The following is a 22,191-nucleotide window of genomic DNA, read 5'->3' as shown; positions in this document are numbered from 1 at the left end:
AGTCAATATTGTCAGGCAGAGCGTCAAACTTGCAACGACATGCCACAGCTTCCCCAAAAAAGAAAAAGGTAGGAATTCTTCTGTTGACTCAGGATAAGGGTGTCCATCCCTGTCCAGGTGCTGAGGCATTTAGAGATACCTTTAACCAGGTGATTGACACCTGGAACAACTGGTTATTCATGTCCAATCACCAGGTCCAATTAAGCAATTAATACCTGAGTTGAAACTAAGACTAGAGGCCCCATGGGGGTTTCTGGGTGTTCTAGGTAGTTATGGTGACAGACACACAGAGCTGTTCTGCATGGGCATGAAAGATGCTTGGGGTAAGCAGTCTGTTAAACATGGTAAATAGGATATAGTGTCACTCTTGTCCATTTCTGTAAAAAGTACACTGAGAAGAAGGAGTCCAGACTGCCTTCTGCAAATTACCCTAAATGCAGGATGTGATAGAAGACACAGAATGTGTAACAGGTCACTGCGGAGTTGACCTGTCCAGACATCAGACTGTCTAAAGCATTTGGGTCAGCTCACTTTCCTGACATGTAGCTCAAATTGTATTTATATTTGGAAAGGAGATACTAGACTTGGACTAGAACAAAATTGAAAGCAAGCATCTTCTGTTGTTTCAATAAATCATGAACTAACATCTTGGAATTGATGGAATTTAACATTTTTTCATCTTTGATGTTTGGTTATTTATATATTTATGCTGTTTTACATCTGGTTATATATTCAGTCATAGAAAGCATTTTGAAACATTGTTCCAGTGTTACAGTTAAAATATGTTTTTCTATGACTTTTTATATTTGCAATACTGATTTCCTTATCTAGGGTAATTTGAGCTAAAACGCTTCTGTGCCCATTTATACAGACAGATAATCTATTGAAGCCGTGCATGGCAAGTAGTACTTTGTTACAGCTGACAAATAAACAAAATGTAACCTTAATATGTCTATGCCACCAGAGTTTTAGCTTAGTTTTTTTAGGTCAGGACAGAGCTAATCTGCACACAATAGGCCTAACAAATACTTCAGCAGTCTTTCCCCAATGCTCAACACATGGGCTTGGGTTCCAAACAGTACTGTGTTTGCTCAGAATGCAGAACGCTGCTTGGTAACCCCTGCAATATTAGCACTGGTAGTGAATTCCAGCCGCGGACCCCACCTTCCTCTGAATCGTCAGGGGGACTCTGAAGGCACGGGAGGAAGTACTATCTTAACAAAACTGTCATTTCAGGGGCATTATTTTCTTTCCTTGGAATGGTTTCAAGACCCAGTGGGGAAGGACAGGTCGGAGATTTCAGCCTTTTAAACCCGTGTGTCTGACCAGATAATTCCCTGCCTTTTCTTCCCAGAGAGATGGTCCAGCTAGGAGACCTGTGATTACTCAGATTACTCAGATGGATTTCATATATAAACAAGATGTAGGGCTGCATTGTCAGAAAGCATTGATCTAATCACATCTGTAATAACTTCACTGAGTTTCCTTAGTGGTTAACGTGTGTGGTAAATATAAGATGACTTATAAGTTTCATTAGTAACCAAAGATTTTATTTTATTCTTATTGAGCTTTTTATTATTACTGATTTGCTTATCAGTTTATTACTGATTGCTTGCCCTTTTTCTGATTGAATTCCATAGCTTGAAATGTATCCATTTACTCCTGGATATTTGTTGAAACCACTTTGTCTAAACACCTTGCTCAAGGATTGAACAACTGTACCCTCTCAAGACTCAGTGACAAAAATCTGCATCCTTTAGTGTATGTCCTGTTCTTTAACCACCATGCCAAGCTACTGCCTCATTAGCTTGGTGAATGTCATCTATCCATAGAGTTTCCAGCAGATGTGCAGTTGGAATAACTTTTCCTTTTGTGATAAACATCCTCAACTACTGTTTACTGTTACAGTAACAACGAAATATTAAAGTGTAATGACCTTGCAACCTCCTCAAAGCTCAGTGTATTTATTTCCATAAAATGGTGGTTTCCAGAGCTTTGTTAAGGAAACAGAAGTGTCTTGCTGTTTATAAGGAGAGGTGCTCCCAGCATCTATGCAGTACTGTCTGATATAACCCGTCACCTCCTCTCATTCTCCCAGTGACCGAAGCTGGCTTCGGGGCTGACATCGGGATGGAGAAGTTCTTCAACATCAAATGTCGGGCGTCCGGCCTGCGGCCCAACGTGGTGGTGCTGGTCGCCACGGTGAGGGCCCTGAAGATGCACGGAGGGGGTCCCAGCGTGAGTACACATGCCCTGTGGCCAGCTCCTCACACGCTGTGTGTGGAAGTGCCCTGCGCCCACAGCCACACCTACAGTGCTGATGTCATTCAGTTGAAATGCTCCTCGCTTCGACCTTCTGATGAGGAGCTGTTATGTTTTCACCTTTGCCCTCATGGTCTCAGTGCAGAAGATATTTGTGTTTACTGAGACTTTTCAACTGAACTAATCTAATAGAATAATAATGCAATACAGTGTTTCAATATTTTCATATTATAGTGTTACAATGTGATACAGTAGAATAATATTTTAATTGCAACCTGTAATACAGTTTTGGAATACTGTTTTCGTATATTCGTGTAATATTGTAATTTGGCATTATAATATCATGATACAACAACGTGTCATTGCAAAGTAATACTGCAGTGTAATACTGTAATTCCTGCACCTGTACAATATCATACCATAGCACTTTGCATTTTGAATTTTGTTCATGCCAGGATTGTGTAATGCAGCTGCCTTTGCAGTAGGGGTCCATGCATTGTTCATGTCATGAGTCATGATAACTTTTCGTGCTAGTAAGGCAGAGATCGGCAAGCAGTAATCAGGCCAACTCAGGTGATCATGTAGTAGAGAGAAAGGTAACAGTGTGGGTGATGTGGAAATCACCATTTGCTATAAAGGAATGCACCTTTAAAAAAAAAAAACCTGGCCAATATCAGCTGTTGGTGTGCAAATCCGGTAATGCTGTATTACAGCTTTGTATTGCACTCTAGTAATATTGCACTAGGCTTACAGTACTGTAGTGCCGTTCTCAATGCAAGTAAATGTGCACAGCCTGTGTGATTGACATGTGTAAATATGTGCTTGATTTGTTTGCTTACAGGTTAGCGCAGGTGCACCACTGCCCAGTGAGTACATAAACGAGGTGAGATGTCACCAGCAAAACCTTTTTGATCTCAAGGACATGTTTTTTAATATCTGCCTTTACTAGCCTTTAGGGAAAATGAGTGTGTAAATACACAAAAGAATTTTTTTTGGAAAAAATAACACTGCCATGTCGCCCCAGTGATTAATATTACATGTATGTTGTGTCCCGGAGAGCAATTTCCAATGGCATTATGAAGCTTATGAAGTTTTTTTTTTCTCCTTTTGATGTCTAACACAAAAGTTGGCATTGTGGGAAACCAGGCAAATCCTTGACTTTGAAAACCAGGGGTCACAAGAGGAAAGAGATTGCCTCCTTGTAGGGTTTACTCTGGATGTGAAAATAACACACAAATGAGTCTAAGAAGCCAGTTCCTATTTGTCAGTTGAGAAAATGTGTGGCCATGGGTATATTTTCTACTTTGTTGCACTAGGTCGGGCAAAACAGACAGTCCTTGTCTCTGGACACTTACAGCATGAGGAATCTCTTGAGCAAGCGAAATTGAATGGCAAACATTTAAGTTGGATTTTCGCTTTAATTTGGTGCAGTTGCTCCGTATCAGATGGATAGTTCAAATAAATGTTACAACTGCCTGGCTTGATTGTTGATGTAATTCAACAGACGATTTTTAAATGGAGAGAACATTAGAAGTGCATGCTGATATTCCATAGAAAAGGAAGACATTGGCTCAAAGTGGTGATAATAAATACAAAGGAATATTACATTTTAGGTTAATGTTTTTCATATGCATCTGTCTCTCCCGTTTGCAAATGCAATTATGCTTAGTTGTGCTATCTATACTGTAAATACGGATATCAAACCGTAAATCATGTTTGTTTTTTTAAGAAAACGGGTGCATTGCCATCACTTTTTCATTAGGTGGAGCTGTTGTGCCCAGACAATTTTTAAAGGGTTGGGGAGTGGGGCTTAGAGGGTGACTCCAATTCAACTTGGGCCCAGATGTCTTTTGGCTTTCATTCCACACAATCTTTCACTTAGCATCACTTGAGTAATTATTTGATTAACTGGGCAAATATAACCTCCCTGTCTCTGGGTCTAGGAGTCTTTTAATGGGACCTGTATTTAAAATCTGATGCCTGTTTTAAATCAGAGCTGTAAAATAGGTTCAGCTGAGCAAATAATTAAATCAGTTTAAGTTAATTGGGAGTGTTGTAATGAAAACCAGAAGGTCCTTGAAGGACCATGGCGTGGATTCCCCTGGTGGAATGACGGAGTTGTAGTAAAACAAACCCTTTTTTTCCTTCTCTCTGCTCTCAGGGGTATCTTCCCCTTTAATGGAGACAGTTCTTAAAACAGCCCATTGTTCTGGGTATGGGAGGGAAGCAGAGGTACAAACTGCATGAACCGAATCCCTGGTTCCAACAAAAAGACCCTTAATAATCCATTAGGTTGCTGCTGGCTGCTTGTTTCCACCCTCCTGTTTTCCTCTGTCCGAGCAAGCTCTGCTTCCTCTAATACAATTATGGTCCCCCCCTGTCATATGAGAGGGGCTCGTAAGCCAATTATTATGTAACCACCGAATAACCAATAGCATCTCTGAGCAGTCTTTTGATTGGCAGACATGATCATGGTATTAGCGTTCTCTCTCATTGTATCTGTTGAAATGCTTAGCCTTCCTTTTTATCTTCGGCAAAACACTTCCAGCATATGCCGTGACCTTGGTTAACTGGAGGGGTGAACAGCCAGATCTACGGCCTACAGTAAGACTATGACGTAGGTTAACTTGAAACCATTTTATCAAGCGCATTCCAAGTTTAACGGCACTCTTGGTTCTTCCTGCCGAAAAGGATTTAAAACTGCCAGAGTGTAGTCGGAGGTCAAGCGTACTTCTTAAATCATTGAACGGCGAGTTGTTCAATAAAGATACTGCAGAGATGTCCCTGTGAATTACATTACCAATACAGTGTGATTTCTTGCTCCCAGCAGTGCCACAAAAGCCTGTACTTTCGACCTTGGTAACTTGCTTTACTGTATCACCACCATAACCAACCTCGATGAAGTTCACGTGTTCAAGCCCAGGATGTGCCACCCACATAGCAACACCTTAGTGTCAACTGTTATCGTACTGAGATCCTTCAAGCCAGCTCTTCCTTAATGGTCAGCAGTCTTAACAGATGCATACATGATACAAGATTTAAACATGCGCAATTGTCACTTCACAGATTACAGAGCGAGGGCTTGCCTCACTGTGTATTTTGCGTACAGCGTGTGTAATTATGCGGCAATCATGGAGCTCTTCTGTGCAAGGGAATTCATTTAATTTCTCCACTTTTCTTTGACTTTTCCACAGAACCTCAAGTTAGTAGAAGATGGCTGCAGCAACTTGAAGAAGCAAATCCAGATTGCACACCTGTTCGGGGTGCCCGTGGTTGTGGCACTGAACGTGTTTAAGTAAGACTGCTTGCTGCTTTTTTCCATGCACTTCATTGACCGGAGATATTCACAGAATATGCTTTGTCATTGCAAATGCTGTTGAAAGTGGCCCTTTGAAAATGGTTGCGTGTTTGAGAACACATGGGCCACGTGGCTGTGCAATATTCATGGGCACTAAACAATGGGCCTACTCTTTGAAGTGGAGGTCTTGAACTTTATGCCTCATTTAAAACTGAGAATTAAGTCACTTTAGGCTTTTTGGGTCGTGGCCTGTTTTCATTTAGATCAGATTTTATTTGTTGTCCTTCCAAGCCCATCATCTGAGAACAGCTAGCTCCATGGCCAGGCTATATATTTATCTTTTGAATGAAAAATGGGGCTGCAGTATAGCATTGTGCTGAAGGAATTGGTCTTGAAGGTTCCAGAAAAGCCCCAGCAGGACATGGTCAGTTGATCAGGGTCCCTTACCTGAACTGCTTCATTAAATATGCAGCAGCATAAATGGTTCAAATGTAAAACTAAATCTATGTAAGTCGCCTTGGATATCGCGGTCTGCTTTGCTGAAAAATGTAAATCCCATGGCATTCCATAGCATCTACTTATATTTGTAAGCATTGTGAATTGTCTAAAGAAATTATATCGTCAATGTTGTATATTTCCTGTGTACAGGACCGACACTCAAGCAGAGATTGACCTGGTGTGTGAGATCGCTAAGAATTCTGGGGCCTCAGATGCAGTGGCATGTCACCACTGGTCACGGGGTGGCAGGGGCTCAGTGGAGCTGGCGAAAGCAGTGAGAGACGCCAGCAGCCAGCAGAACCACTTCCAGTTCCTCTACGACCTGCAGGTGAGTTGCCATGTTGTAGCCTATAGGGAACGCCTTGTGTGTCTCTCCAGCGCTGTTCTGCCGGTAGAATGCCTCAAATCAGTGTCGTCGTCCCCCCCCCCCAACATGATGTTTTTGGCTTCTCTTGAAAGTAACCCTTGCAGGGGTAGCATTTCTGTCGTAAAAAGCCCCCATCGCGGAGTCAATGCAAATATTTTGGCGTTTCGGTAAACTAACATACAAGATGCAGGCGCTCTTTAAATTCTTAAAATAAAATTAATTCTGGTAAGATATTTGGCTTGTTTGAAAACGTAGTGCTTCACCATGGTACTGATTTTAAGCAAAGACAGTTTTTCTACTTTCAGTGATGTGTGAGCATTAAAAAGGGGTGCCATGCATTTGTGGCTGAATAAATGAGGTTACTACACCCACGCTGAAAGTGGCTCCATGTCATATCTTTCTCCAGCACATGCTCCCTGTCAGGCGCGTATGTGTTTCACTCGGGAACGCCTCCCTCGGAGGCTGGACTGTGCTAAAGCTTGCCACAGCGGAAATTGCTTTAGAGGGTGTGCATAGCATCATGGTGTGAAGTCAATTGATGGCAGCATGTTATGAAGCCATGAAAGACATCTCATTACAAGGTTAGATCTCATCATAATGAACAGGGGGTCATCAGGATACAAAGTCCACTATAATAAGCTTTTGAATTAGCTCAATAACCATACCTTTTACACAGGCATGAGTAGGTCAGGGGGGGTGTTTCTGATTGACTGTGCATTTCTCAATTGGTTATACATTTATACTGGCCTGCTTACACATGGATTGGTTGGTCAATCTAGACAGCTGCTGTTTCCTTCTGTGATTTGTGGATGGTGCAGTGTGTACACTAAAGGCTTATATGCTGAACTATACATGATCACTCCTCTTGGTTCTTCATAAATATCCTAAAAATAACCTGCGTGGCATCTTGCAGTTGGCGAACAATTAGCTCCCAGCCAGGGGGGTCCATATTATCAGAGGACTGAAATATTTGGGGTATGTTCCAAGGGAAGGTGTGAAGAACAGCACTGCTTGTCTGGTCATCCCTGTCCATTCTGGAGTGTCCAGCGTGCATCAGCACAAGGTGTCTGACAGAACTGGCTTTATGCAGAAATCCTGATGCTAAATCACCAGGTGGTTGGGTAGATATACAGATAACTGTAAATGACAAATGGCCCTATCAGTGCGCTTTAACCCTCAATGATAACTCCTCCAGGCATGTCCACAGGAGAAGTAATGTGAACTGTGCGATGAGCTTGACGGCATAGGTCTAGACTAGACTGAGACGTGGGTTTAAGGATGAAGAACAGATGTGGTTCCTTTAAGGTAAAGTGTCCTCCAAATGGGTCGATGAAGAAAGATTGATGAGCTCACTTAAGTGGATTGCACTTATATGGATTGCACAGAATATTTATAATAGAAAATGTCTGGCCAAAAAATTCAGAAAACCCAAACCATATGAGTGACTTTTATTGTTATAGACATTTGTCATAGAAGAAGTGGCAAGTGTTCTGTCATTCTACATTTGTTTAAAAGTGAACCACCAACGGGGAGCAATCCCTACAAGGAGGAGCTATAGGATTCAGTATAATAGTTTCTGTATACTCCAGTGTTTGCCTGAATAAGACCTGTGTCTGGGTAACGATATTTTCCCTTCATATAGTGTTTTATCTATATGGAATTATTATGGGGTTTGCTTTTCTTCATTTTTAAATACTACCTCTTGTATTCACTGCCTGTCTCTTATTGATCTTATTACTACTGCATTTTCTTTATACTTCGTCATATACACACTGAAAGCGCAGAGTGCAAAGATCATCAGGTTTACCTGTAACAGTAAAACACCTTTTGTAGTAATGCAGCTTTCTCCTGTTTCCCTCCACCACAAGCAGTGGTTTGGGATTCACAACATAGGAAGGCTTGTGAGTAAATCGCCATTGTGTAGAGGCTCTTGGAAATGCGACTGCAAACAGATGGAAGAGGGTACCCGCGGAGGCTGTTCCCAGGTGATGTGAGAGGGAGGAAAGGGATGATAAAGCAGATAATGACAAGGGGAACAGTAGACACAGGGTAAGCAAGAACGAGGCGTTTGAAGATAAATTTGAACAGTTTTAGACGGAACCAATGAGGCAAACGAAGGGACTAAGTAATATTAAAGAAAAAGTCAAGCTGCAGATTTCTTAATGTTTAAAGGAGGTGGCAAGTGTCACTGTCTGGGAATGCTGCCAGAATGTTGCTAGAATTCACTAGCAGTCTGTGGGGCAGGCTGAAAAAACTGCATGGGGGAAATATTTTTGTATTCCAGGTGGGTACAATAAATATGACACATAAATAAACACATTTTTGATAATGTAAAAATTAATATAAAGGTGTAATATAAATTAATGTAGTTTAATTTATCATTTATAGATTAGTTTTGATTGGGACTTAAGCTTAATGGCAGTGTTTTTAACAGCAGTGTATTTTTCCCTCATTTATAATAATATATAATCTATAAATGTATTACTTACAATGAATGGTGCAGTGATCTTGGCCTGGCAATATTTTCAGTGCTGTGATAAAAATTTTAAGCTTAAACAGTAAGTGTAGCTTAAACGGTAGGTGTTTCTGGAATCACTCCCTTGGAATCCCATTGTCATCCCTTTTCTGTAAAACTGTTTTCTGGAAGTTTCTGTCAGCCCTGCAGTCTGCTCCTGCTATTGGCAGCAGTCTTTGTGATAGATTTCCTTTTGATGTGACACCATGCCAGCAGAATAATACAAACCCTTAAAGACGTAGGACCAAGCAGCCATGGAGAAGGAACATCTGTTTGTGTGTGTGTGTGTGTGTGTGTGTGTGTGTTCATACACGTCCACAAGTGTGCGGGCACATGAATATATGTGTGAGGGTGGGAGTGTGCTTTGAATGGAAGCAGACTCAATGACAGCATTGGAAACAACACAAAGCAGGTTCTTTTGTTTGACCCTTTCTTACGCACTTTATTGAATTTGCGATGATAAAGAGAGATTTTTATTAAAGACAAACATCACCACGGTACCGGACACTAGCTTTGCCCCAGGGGATTTAAAGAGGTCTGTCTGCCATTTTCAAAGCATCATGTACTTTCTCAAGAGCAGAATTATGTGGTGGGCAGAGAAGACGGTAATAATGCATTGCCCATTGCAGGAGCAGTGAGGTTGATGCTGTTGCAGTTTGATGCTGACCATATTATGTTGCAATTAGGTATACTCATGTGAATGTATTGAGTTGAGAAGAATTAAAAATGCTTTTTAAAGCTGTTTGGATGAGTTTGTGTATGCAGACACACACACACACACAATGTCATTGAAAAGAAAGAAAAGAAGCCTCCTCATCCATCTTCTATCTTCTACACTTTGTTGCATGTTGTCTGTCAGTATCAAGATGGAAGAATGTGGGAATGAAACAATGAGTCAGTGAGAATGAAACACTCCGCTTATGGAAACCAAAATAACAGTGTTAATAATGGTGTGTCACCATTTGTCTTTGGAGCTTCTCTCAGCGCTCAACACGTTTGTCTTTCAAGTTCCTTTCTGTAAGCTACAACTCCCGTCAGGCTGAATGAGCTGGGAACAAGAGAACACATTGATACATCTACGTGTTATTCTATCATAACAATTGAGGGAACCTTGGTCCAGATGAACTCTCTAAAAAACATCAGCTGGTTTCGGTTAGTGAGTTTGTGAGTTGTGACTTTAATTAACTGATCCCATTAGCAGTGCTCTGGGGCCCGCACATTGTGCCAGTGTTTTTCGGGGCTTTATCGGATTAACGTTATGTTTCTTTGCTAAGTTCTGTCCTCAGATGCACCCCCCACCCCAGTCCACCAAAGATTTACAACACTTAACCACCAAAGGCTGGAAAAAACGTTTATCGTGGCGGATAATAAAACGTTTCTCCCCGGGTTTTATTGCTGACCTCATGAGCGCGAGTGTGATGGAGTCCGTGCGTTGTTCTCTCCCAGCTGCATCCGATGTGTCGCTGGAAGTACCCAATCAGCCTTCATCAAAGCGCGTGTCTGGGGATTACATAATTCCCATCGCATAGAATGTGGGTTGGTTCTCTGGAGCAAGGTTACATCTGTCCGGCTCGCTGTCTTAACATATGTGGCTACAGCCCCTGGAATAACCTCCCCAGTCCATGCTTTCATTCAGATGTGTCTGTTTTTTTTTTTAAAGAACCACAGCGGCATGTGCAGAAAAACCATTTCTTTTTATTCTATAGTTCATATGCACATTTATCGTCTTTGAAAAACCACTCCTCAAATAAGAGAGTTAGGGATAACATAAAACTTTGATTATGTAAGGGATGTTTTCCATGATTTGAATTTACTGCTGTTACAGTGATTGATAATACACCAAATCAAGGTTAAAACCGGTGTTTTGTGTGCTGCATGTTGCATTTGAATGAACGTCATTCCTTACTGCAATTTGTAATTAAATTGTTGTGCTTCCGAAATTTAATGGCAAAAATGAAAATAAGATTTCATCTCATGACAGTCAGCTGATTTTCTATGTGTTCTTCTGTGCTATGGGTTCAACAGAGAATATTTTGAAGTAGTAAATGTATTGTTACTGTTATTGATATAAATAAAAATGTGAAGGGGACATTGTGTGTGATATGTGATTTGTGTGATAAAATATTTGTTGCATTTCTCACAGCCATTGTTAATTTATTGTTATAGGAAAAACATCCCTCCATCATGTTAATGATGTCAACATGATGTCTTTATGACTTGTCTCTTTCCCAGTTGTCCATAGTGGAGAAGATCAGAACCATTGCCCAGAGGGTCTATGGAGCAGATGACATTGAGCTGTCTCCAGACGCTCAAGCCAAGATTGACTACTTCAACCAACAGGTGAGAAGCTGTTGACTAGTCATAGGACTCGTTTCTGTGTCCCTTTGTAGAGGGACTTCACACATTTAACATATCCACACTGTGAATCAGAGAGGCTGAACAAATCTGTATAAATGTGGAGTAGATTAAAGGTAGAGGTGTGTGTAATCTTAAAAAAAGGAGTAATTGCACACCCATTTTTTCTGAATGATGGTCGATCTTTCTCGTATCAGTTTCTCCAGCCAATGAAGTTTCTGGATTCTTAAGTTCGGAGTCCACCCCTTTTGTTCCACTCACAGGTTCTTGCTCTGCCCTGTTGCCCTTGAATGTTACCTATTTGCCTATTTACTTACTTATTTACCTGTCTCAGGGTTTTGGGAGTCTACCCATCTGCATGGCGAAGACCCACCTGTCACTCTCTCACATGCCTGACAAGAAGGGTGTCCCCACCGGGTTCATCCTGCCTATCCGGGACGTGCGAGCCAGCATTGGGGCGGGATTCATCTACCCCCTGGTTGGGACGGTGAGTGATTCATGCTTGCCTCCCAGAGTGGTGTCCTGGTTCCTCCTTTTATCCCAGTTCTCCATGTTCCCTGCAAAGGATTGCCTAATTATACCAACATAAGGATTTTTTTAACACACAACAACCTATGAGCTTAAACACATGAAAACAAAAAAAATCATGAATGAAAGATAACTGTACTCTCAATGACATTGCAGATACTGATGTTTCATTTATGCACATGGCTTCTGAAGATGTGACGTTGAAATGCGCCAACGTATGAAAAACGAAATGAATCATTTTTATTTGGGGGCAGTGAGTGTGTCATTACATTTTCCCGTTTTTGGGTCTTGCTGCCAAAATGAGCTCGATAAGAAGTCAGAGAACATCCTCCATTTAATGCGTTGTGGATGTGTGAGAGATTGAATGCATTGTGGATGTGTGAGAGATTGAATGCATTGTGGATGTGTTAGAGATTGAATGCATTGTGACGAATGCACTGTAGATGTGTCAGATATTTTGGGTCTCTGCATTTAGCGGGTGATCTAAGGCCCAAAGTTAGATTAGTGTTGTCATTAATGATTATATAGATACCTTTCAATTTAATAGAAAAATATTTTTCTACTGCATTCCATGTTTCATTTGCTAAATTTACCATTAGCCCCTCAAATAATTAATGTTTATTCGGGTTACAGCATGAATACATCTCATTCAAAGGATAGTGAGATTTCTGTATAAACGATGAAAGTAAAGGCATTATCAAAATGTTTTTCTAACCTCCTGAAGCTGACCTCTGCTTTAGTGCCTGTGGTTTTACTGTGGCTGGAGAGGGCACCCCTCCCCCCCAAAATAACTTCATTGCCGAGTGGCATGCTTCTGGGTTTAATTTCTGGGTGAGAGTGGTTTTCATTAAGAGTATCTGTCTGCCTTTGTCTGTGCCCTCTCCCACCCTGCCGCACCACCTCAGGTGTATTCGTTGCAACCAGATCTTCCAGCCAAAACGGCAGGAATCCACAGTCTTATCTTCTCGGGTCTTCTGGGAGCTTCAAGGTGAATCTTTAACGGGAGATGCAGTGGTTCTCCTGCAGTCTGTTGGGGTGGGTGGGTGGTGGGGGTGCTTAAAATCTGCATTCATTTGCTCATCCTCTCCTTCTCTCATTTTTAATAAGAGCAAGGAGGGTACCCCTGCACTGAATGGCATAGAATTACATTTAAGCTCCTACCAGGGCTATGAAAGAATATGAAAATGGAGCTTCAGCACAGTACCTAAAGTAGCATGATTGAACACTGTTCCTCAGTTTTTGTGTGGTTTATTACACAGTGTGAGATAAATTTGCTCTTTTACCCATTTATTGCTGTGTGGATAGGATTGTGCTCTCTGAACATGTGCATAACTCATGATTTACCCATGCATGTGATAGCAGCGGGTTCAGTTTGATCCGAGGTATTCTTTAACAAAATACACGGGGAGGAAAAAGGAACAAGCACGCGAAAACAAACTCGTGAGCATTTACCCAGGCGAAGTGAATCATTTTCAGTGCGCATAAGGCAAGCGACATTACAATAACCTGGGCGCTAATGAGGGACAGCCTGAGAGATAAAGGTCTGGGAGTTCTTCTGTAGGGGCGATCTGTACTTCCTCAGCAGCTGTCAGTCTCTGTTTAACTCTCAGTATGATGTCCACATTTCGGGCTGGCAGGAAGGCCATCGATACGCCTGCCGACACAGAGACTCTCACCCATATCTCTGACCACACTATATTGACTGTGGCCTGGACAGCTAGATAAGCCAGTTAAGCTATCGCCTGACATGCAGCGCGATATACAGGAAGTATCACGTTGATGATTGAGAATGGTGGTTTCAAAATGCAGTTAGTCTGGTGCCGAACCTCTTATCTGACCGCAAATGACGTGTGACTGAAAATGACTTGGCTCTGATGTGTACGCTGTGCATAACGGATTATGTGTTTGGACAAAGCAAAATTTCAAGACACTTAAAGATTTACACTGTTCCAGCCACACAGCTGCATGCTCAGGCGAAGTATGTCTGCAACCTATTTGGTTTCTTTTAGCAACCTGACCAGGATTTAAGGAAGTCTTCCAAAACATCTTCAATTCCTCCTGTGGACTAGAGCCACAGGTCACATCTGCCTTGGTTCCAGTGACATCATCAGCTGGTGGGGGGTTTCAGCACAGTGTCAGTTGTGCTTTGAGATCATCACTCTGTCATGATGATTCACGGTGTATGACAGGACATGTCAAATTATAGCTTTTAAACCAGACTGCCCTGTTAAGTGTCAACATTGAGCTTGTTTGTAAGTACTATTTTAGAAAGGCGACGCTGATGACTAGGCAGTGAATTCCATCAAAGCTGGAGGTACATAAAGACCACAAACATATTTGAGGGGGTTTTTGGCAATTAAGAGTTATTCTTGTGGGATGTCCAAGTGCTTGAATACCCAGATCCAGCGGTGTCGGCCACCCCAAGCTTTCAGAGTGACAGATCCTGTATGTATCTGAAGGACACACTGAATTCTTTGGCAGTTGCGCTTTGTAGCTTATGACTCACGCTCATACAGGAGGCTTTCGAGAGTAGAAGCAGCGTGAGGGAAGTCCTGTCGTTTCTTTACAGCAGGGAGGTCACGTCGTTATCACAACAGGCAACCGATTTCCTCATACGCGGCTGAACTCTGTCACATCTTTCCCCGGGGCCGGGGGGCCGTGTTTTCCTGCCTCTCCCGATGAAACTAGCGCCGGGCCGCGGGGCGGGAAGGAAGCACTTCCTGTGGAAACGTTTTCCTGGATTCCACAGGCGGCGCTTTCGCCAGCTCCCCTACCAAGGGCTGGGCCCTAGGGCTTGAGCCGCGGTGACGGGACGAGATACGGTGTCAGGGCAGCGGCATGCTGGGAAGTTTGCCGCTGTCGCTCCCTATGAGGCCTTTTTTACCACCCCGCCCCTCCCTTTCATCTCAGGTAGCCTAGAGCGCGTTTGCACGTTCATAACTCGGGGGACAATTACAGGGACCACTTTGAACTCAGCAGCTACAAAGGCATTTTTATTGCCTGGCCGGAGGTTTGGGAATGGATGTGTCCTTTCATATATTTCCTAGGAGAGGCTTTATATGAATCCAAGGGCACCTAGGGTTGTGCTGTGAGAAATAAGAAATGTACTTAACCTTATTTTTAACATTGACATAGTTTCATATATAAACCAAAATGATGGCCTTCATAAGGCACATCAATAACTGCTTTAAATATTTGACAAAACTCTTTTTTTGTCAGATATTTAACTCCAATGACCAAGTATCCAATTATCAATTTTTTTCAATCACATTAAAAGTGGGGCACCCAACTAACTCTGTCAGTTAAGGCACTCCTTCCAAGCTGAGCCCTACAGCCCTTTAGATCTGGGCCGTTTCCTCAGTCAGTGATGATCGGAAGGCCGTAATTTGCTTTATTTGCTTGGGGTTGGGCTTCGTCAGTCAGGGCTCCGGTTCAATATCTCCGTTTAGCGACTCAGGCTCCTATGAGTCGCTCACATGAAGTGCCTGTACCCTCCATTGTGTTTTATACCGTGGGGCCGTTGGCTGCGTGCGGCTGTATTGGAGCATTGCGTTTGTCGTGCTTCAGCACTCCTGCACAATGCAGAGCATGTTGCGGTGAGGCAACCCTTACATGTTCATCGGGCCATTCTAAAATCAGGGTGAAGAAGTGGAAGAAGGCATTTAAGGTGCTTTTTATACGTTACCACCACAGTATTACTCTGGCCATACATAGCCGGACTGCAGTCTCGAACAGGCAGTATCTTCCTGGTGGTTGTGACTGTGGGATTGAGTGGCATCGTCTGGTTTACGGTACAGGCAAGTTTGATAGACACAGACAATACTCTGCCAGAGTTTTTTTTTTTTATAACTGTGATGGCTGAATATGATTTGCTCTGTGGCAGCTACGGGTGTTGTGTCCAATTTCAAACTTTCAGCCCCACACCCCGCTTAGTAGTGTACAGAGTGAAGTGAAGTAAAACTAATGCAAAGGAGATTACACGCCTCCTTTGTCCTGGCTTGTAGAGTCCAGGGATTCTGTATTCCTGGACTCTGGCATGCTCTACATGCCTGTACAAATAGGTTGATTAGTGGCCTTCACTTTCCCTGCAGTCACCTCTACCTGATAGCAACGCCTTTGTGTTTTTACAATTTGTTTACCTTGGTGTGTTCTAACGCGAAAGGCCTCAGAGGCAAATTAGTGGGGTAGGGGTTTGTGTCGCGGGGTGGAGGGGTTGGGGGAAGGGTTGTCTGAGTTGGGCTTTTAATTAGCACTGATGTGGTCGTTATCCCGGCCATGTGTCACCGTGACCCCGGGTCATGGCCCTATCGCAGGTGGACGGCTGACGACAGGGCCCTTAGGGGTATGAGCTGGAGGGCCCGGAGCACGAACTCGAGGAAGCGCTGATGTCATACTTCAGAAATGTTAAGGAGGAGGTGGGGGGGGGTCACTGAAAACAATGGGCCGCTGTAGCATCCGATCTGATCATCGGAGAGGCCCCCTTGAGCCACTCAGCCTCTTTTTCAGATTACTGTGGCCTTTGAACAATTCCGGAATAGCGTAGGTTTCCGCAATGTTTCTAAATATAATCATCGGTATTGTATTGGCGTGTGTTCACCTCACTGAATTTTCTCAGATAAATGTCAAAGCTGCTTATGTCTTTTCATCACCGTCATGGGAAATTTTACCCAATACCTTATTACCAGGAACTCTTTGACTAACAATGTGCGGAACATATGTAAAATGTGCATTTAGTCAGTTTGAATGTACATTAGGGAAGCATACTGACATGCCCATAATTCATGTTGCTGTACAGAAATGATATAAACCTGTACCTACATGAAAGGGGTGGCGTGTAGAGAGTTAAATGTTTTCTGGTGTCTTAGAATGAGAATAATAAACTGTTTCTGGGTGCTGGTAAACCGGATAAAAACACAGCTTTTGTTCAGTATAAGCACCAATAAGCTGAATTGATTCATGGACCCCAGCCTGCTGCCATTACAGCCATCACAATGTTGTAGAACTCTGGCTACATTGTCCCTTTTAGTGTTCGCGGGACAATGGGACATTGTCTTCAGAATAATGGAGAATTCCTTGGCAGGGCTGGATGTCCAAGTTTAGCAGCCTAGAGTTTAGAATCTTCACGTTGCAACACGTGCCCCATCACTTCAGTGAGAGTGACTGGCGAGTTGTTTTCGGCTGAGAACAGAATGCCTATTGTTGAAACTTCGCTGAAATCTTTTTTTAAATCATGAGCTAAACCTTTGAACAGCACCTAGCAGTAACTTGTAACTGTAACTGCATAGACCTTGTACCTTTTACCCACTGTTTGGTCATCTGTTCTCTTTAACATACTTATCCATGATCTAAATTTAGTCTCACTACAATATATTGTCTTTACCTTCTAGTGGGGAATTTAAGTAAATTTTATAATGACTTCAGGCTAGATTGAAGAGCAGTGAGTCAACATTCAGGATTTTAGTCATTGCGTTGAGCAAACCTTAACTATAACTACCTCTCGCTATCCAAAAAAATGACTTTTGCTTGAACAGAGCTGCGCTCACCAAAATGACACATTTGATAGAATCGCAACAAACATAGCAGGTCAAAGAGACCCCTAAAATCGCAAACACACTCGTCAAAATCGTTACCTTACTTAACCGAGGCAACCGTGACCGTAAACAGTCCTACGGTTTCATGACTTGTGTTGTTTTTCATTACGGTCTGTAATAGGTGGCCTCCCTGAGGGTCACGGTCCGTGTCTGAGGCGGGCTTATTAAAACCACATGAGCAACGGAAACGCAAGCCTAATGATGACTCCCTGAGATTCCTCAGCCTTGGAGAGTGTGTTTAACTGCAAGGGAGACTCCCCATTCACTGTGATTGAAGGCCAGAGCAGTATTCAATCCTTATCTTTAAAAATGAAAAAGCTGTTAACCCCTTTACTAGGCCATGTGTTGTTAGTTTCTTTACTGAAAGCCAATATTTGTGTCACTTGACACAGGCTGTAAAGTGTTACTATTTTATCCATATATTAAGCATGATTACAGTGATTGCTGCTCCTTTATTGTAAAATGATTGATGGGTGTTCTGTAGGTTCTTTTTTTAGTAAGGAACATTATTTCATTAAAATTATTAAAATTGTGCATCATTGTCCAAGATTAGATTCCTCTTCTCTGTTTTCAAACTTCTGTCTTTCATATAAAAAACTTTCATATATGTAATATGACACAGATGGAAAAATAAATATGAGTAACCCACAGTCCTGAAAAGACAGTAGCTTTAAAGCCATAATGCCTCCAAAATTATATATCAATATATCGTCACAGAGATGACCATATCAGTAAAAGGTAATAGGCTCAAACACCTGTTGCTGTATGAGTATTAACTGGTAATTGAGGTCCATAACAACAAGGGTATTTCTATTTACATCTTAGTTGTCCTCTCACCAAATTCAGAAGAAAGGTCATCTTTCTATAATAATAATCACCTCTGAAAGGTGATCATTTTTTTCAAAACATTGTCAAAATTTTTTTTTTGTGTGGTGGAGGGCAGCAGTGTGTTCACAGGCAGCTATTAAGTCTGGCGTGACCATTAGGTTCCAGAACACTAGGAACTGGGCATCTTTGGCTGGGGCTGTTTTTAGTTGGAGTCATGGAGATTAGGGGAAACAAGAAATCCGCTCCCGCCAAGGATGGTCTCAATTAACCAAGTCCGGCTCTCAGCACTGCGGAAGCTGCGGATTTTCTGCGCGCCCAGGTCCTGAAGCTTGACAGGTGGTGAGATCAGCACTCGTCGGTTTCCCTCCGAGGCGGTAACGCAGGTTCACCGCACCACCGCGCGTGACGCCTCCCGTGGGAGACGGAGAAAGTGAGAAGGTGCAGGGTCTGAGGGCGTGCGTTCAGCGGTGATGTCATAGTCTCGTGAGTGGAGTCCGGGTCTCGGTGACGCATCCTCTCCCCTTCAGGGGACGCATGAAAATCAGTGGTACAGTGGAGGAAAAACGACACACGACACACAGTGGAGCTGTGCAAATGATATGTAAAAGCAGTCCTCAGAGGAGAACATGGGGGCAGATGTATGACCTCAGCATATTAAAACGTTGGGTTCCCTGCTGAATCGGATTGCCTGTGTTTATGCGCTGAAGAAACTCATCAAGTGGATAGAATCAGGAGTGTAGCTCTTGGTGCATAATTATGATGTATTGCCTCATTAAATCGCTGGCTAAAATAAAAGATTCTCTCTTTTTAATTTACTTTCACTGTGACCCATCCTGTCATGGCCGAGTTGCCTTACAGTACCTCTGATAGAAAAGTAATCCAAGCTTTTCTTTTTAGTTAACCATTGCACATAGTAATGCATTCCACATATGACTCATGAATGTTTCTGCTATGAAGATGTAGCCCAAGATCAGGTGATGAGGAGTACAGTTTAATGGTTAAAAGGCGCTTAATTGATGCTTGAGCCACAGCTTCCATATACCATTCTATATCTGTGACTAGACAAGAAAATTTGGGAATAGCATAAAACTACCACCAGTTGCATAATGCCATAGATTAGTCTTGCAGAAGAGGGATATCTGATCAAATGGATGTTTGCTCTAACAAGTTACGTTCGCCTTATTGTCATGTGCTCTGATTGAATTGTTGTACTGGTTTTTTTGCCATGCAGGGCTGGCTCGTTTTATGTCTTGTGATTACATCTACATGTAACCATGGTGATTCATCTCACATTCATCTCATTTGTCTGCCTGGCCTCCCACCAAGCTTGACCCAAATTTAAACCTGTCTATACACTACTGTCCACCCCTCTCGTGATTAGATAATGATATTGATACTGTTTGAACACTTGAATTTGGTGTATCATAGCTGTGCTTAGTTTCAGCCATTTAAGTCTATAAATAGAGTAGGCTCAGGTGTACACTGGTAGAAGCTCTTAAACAAAACAAGTGCTGGTTCAGGAGCACATAGGTTTCAGCACTTGTAATCTGTTGCAGCTCGAATCCTCAGCGACAGTCTTGATGCCTCTTTCCCGTCCAAGTCCTTGGAGTTAGATATTTGCTTATTTGCCTTTTATTGACAGCAATGTTACTTCCGCAGACAGGAAATTGGCCGTTTATTTTCCCCCCGTCTGAACACTCATTTTCTCAGAGCGTCTCATAAATAAGTGGGAGAGAGGTATGCTAAGAATCTCTGATGGCGAGCCTCAGCCCCCGGCTCCCTAAAGACCCCAGGCACACATTGAGTGGCCGTATGAGAGGAACAAGCGCAAAGCAGCACACTGCGGACATCGAGACGCAAGGAATGCCCACCGATCAGCACTGAGGCACCTCTGGCAGGAGACGCCTCATGTGACAGGGGGCTCTGAGCGTCCCCTTTGTCAGCAGAAAATTGTTTCACTCAATTATTCTTGGATGTTCTGCCCAGCACCACATCTACCACATTCCCCATGTCTCTAGCCCCGCCCTCCCCAGCGCATCATACCACACAGAGATGAGAATCAACAGAACATCACTGTCAGACACCCACGTCTGCGGCTTCCTTCCTGTCAGATTTATGGACGCAGAAGTATGACTTCTCTTTATGAGTAGTATGGTTTATTGCTGGTCGTCTACTACAAGTCTGGGTGTAGTTTGATTTTTGCATTATTGGTCACAGTCCAGAGTTTAGCTGCCAACCAGGCAAACCATTTTCTTGCATGCGTTCTGTCTAAAATGAGCCCACAATTTATGAAAGGACTTAAAGTATCAAAAACAAACGCAAAAAAGACTCTTGAGATCCAATGAATCACAACAAGACAGCATCATGACAGCAAACAAATACCCAGAGTCAGTTTTAACACATGGTCTTCACTTCATCCGTTACTTTTAATGATGAAGCAAGTATCAGTTTTTGCTTTCTTAATGACAAACATGAGCTTGATGGATTAATGAATGGAAAATGAAGAAACAAACACAAATAAAACGCATAACAGTTTTTTAAATTCAACGCTCAGAGTTAAGGATAAAATTCTTTGCAGTTGAAAATGTTTAACCAATATGTTCAACTGTGTTCTATGATTATTATTTCCACTGTTTAAAATTAGTTGTATCACTTTGATTGCTTACAATTGATCAAGGTTTGTACTTACAATCAAGCAAGTGGTCAATCAGAACATCAGTCATTTAATCTTTGAAACCCTGTCTCAGAATTCATTTTGACAAAAATAACCACTGAATTGCGTTTCGCATCCCAAGAGGAAGAGCGTATAGCTTGGCCGAGTCCTGTTGTTTACCGTTCTCGTGATTTTGCGTTCACATGGCCCTCTTTAATCTCTAAATTTCATTGAGATAATTGTCTAGTTCACTCCGGAATAACATTTGACCAGTCAGTTGATTTTAATTTACTGTATTTTAAGATATTCTTTCCCGGTTTTAACTATTTGCTTTTACAAGGTGACTTGCCCACTTAAGTGCTAAAAAAGGCCAATTTTGACAGCACTCGACTTCCAAGGCCAGTGTAGTGTTGGATGAGTGTGTCCGAATGGGGTGACTCATTGAGATCCCCAGTTTCACATAAAGAGTGTGCAGATAGCTGTGCACATATGTTCTAGTGTATCAGTGTTTCCAGGTCCCTTTAGTCCTCTCCTCTGTCCACCGGTATCGGCACGGCACACTAGCTGTTCACTTGTGTGAAAAGGTGCCGTGTGTCTTTGAATCTGTGAGTCCCTGCTGCTTGTAAGAACAGTAGTGTCCTTGTCCTCTCCTGTCTCATGCTGTCCTATCCCTGCTCATCTCGTATTTAAAGCTTTCTACCTAATGGAGTAAGACTGATAGCTCTAAGATTACTGTAAATGTTATTTCACACACATTACTGCCAATGTCATCTGTACAATCATAGGCTGTTACAGGATTTAATGAAATATGGCTACCGCAGATAAGAATCAAGTGTTTGGGGGTTTTATCATCAGCTCATGTCCTCTTGGCTGTAGTTGGCCAGTGAGGCCTGTCTGGGGTTGTTTTTGGAAAGACATGTGCCCTCCTACCACAGAGATAGGCTCAGCAGAAGGAACCAGTTTTCACCAGTTTACAGGGCTTCAGCCTTTCCCATGAAACATCCATGTTCCAAAGCCAAGTTATTAAAATAATGACTGTCCGAACGATTACAGGAATGCTGCCTTTCACAGTGTTCTTATAGATGCCAACTACAGTTACACAGAAGGATGAATCGTTTCTCAACTGCTTCTTCCAAAATTATATTGATAAGAACAGAACACAATCAATATTCATAAGACTGTGATTAGGGGCATTATTGAAAACCATGAGTGGTGTGTATGGCGAACTGTAGATGTCAGACATCTATTTTGCAATCTACACATGAAACAAAGAGAGACACATGAAAGAAAAAATGG

The 22,191-nt window shown here is 42.4% G+C and overlaps 1 protein-coding gene across 1 annotated transcript in view; it reads left to right on the top strand.

Moving 5' to 3' along the window:
- Positions 1 to 22,191, top strand: part of mthfd1l (methylenetetrahydrofolate dehydrogenase (NADP+ dependent) 1 like) — a 63,661-nt gene that overhangs the window by 37,447 nt on the left and 4,023 nt on the right. Inside the window, exons 21-26 of the mRNA XM_036549740.1 lie at positions 2,099 to 2,238; positions 3,104 to 3,145; positions 5,457 to 5,557; positions 6,209 to 6,386; positions 11,173 to 11,280; positions 11,630 to 11,782. Coding sequence (XP_036405633.1) covers positions 2,099 to 2,238; positions 3,104 to 3,145; positions 5,457 to 5,557; positions 6,209 to 6,386; positions 11,173 to 11,280; positions 11,630 to 11,782 — 722 coding nt within the window. The remainder of the gene's footprint in view (positions 1 to 2,098; positions 2,239 to 3,103; positions 3,146 to 5,456; positions 5,558 to 6,208; positions 6,387 to 11,172; positions 11,281 to 11,629; positions 11,783 to 22,191) is intronic.

The sequence above is a fragment of the Megalops cyprinoides genome, chromosome 17 (genome assembly GCF_013368585.1).
Source record: "Megalops cyprinoides isolate fMegCyp1 chromosome 17, fMegCyp1.pri, whole genome shotgun sequence".
NCBI classification, from domain to species: Eukaryota; Metazoa; Chordata; class Actinopteri; order Elopiformes; family Megalopidae; genus Megalops; species Megalops cyprinoides.
Note: the sequence above shows the minus strand (reverse complement) of the source record. Positions and strands in the feature narration are given on the sequence as shown.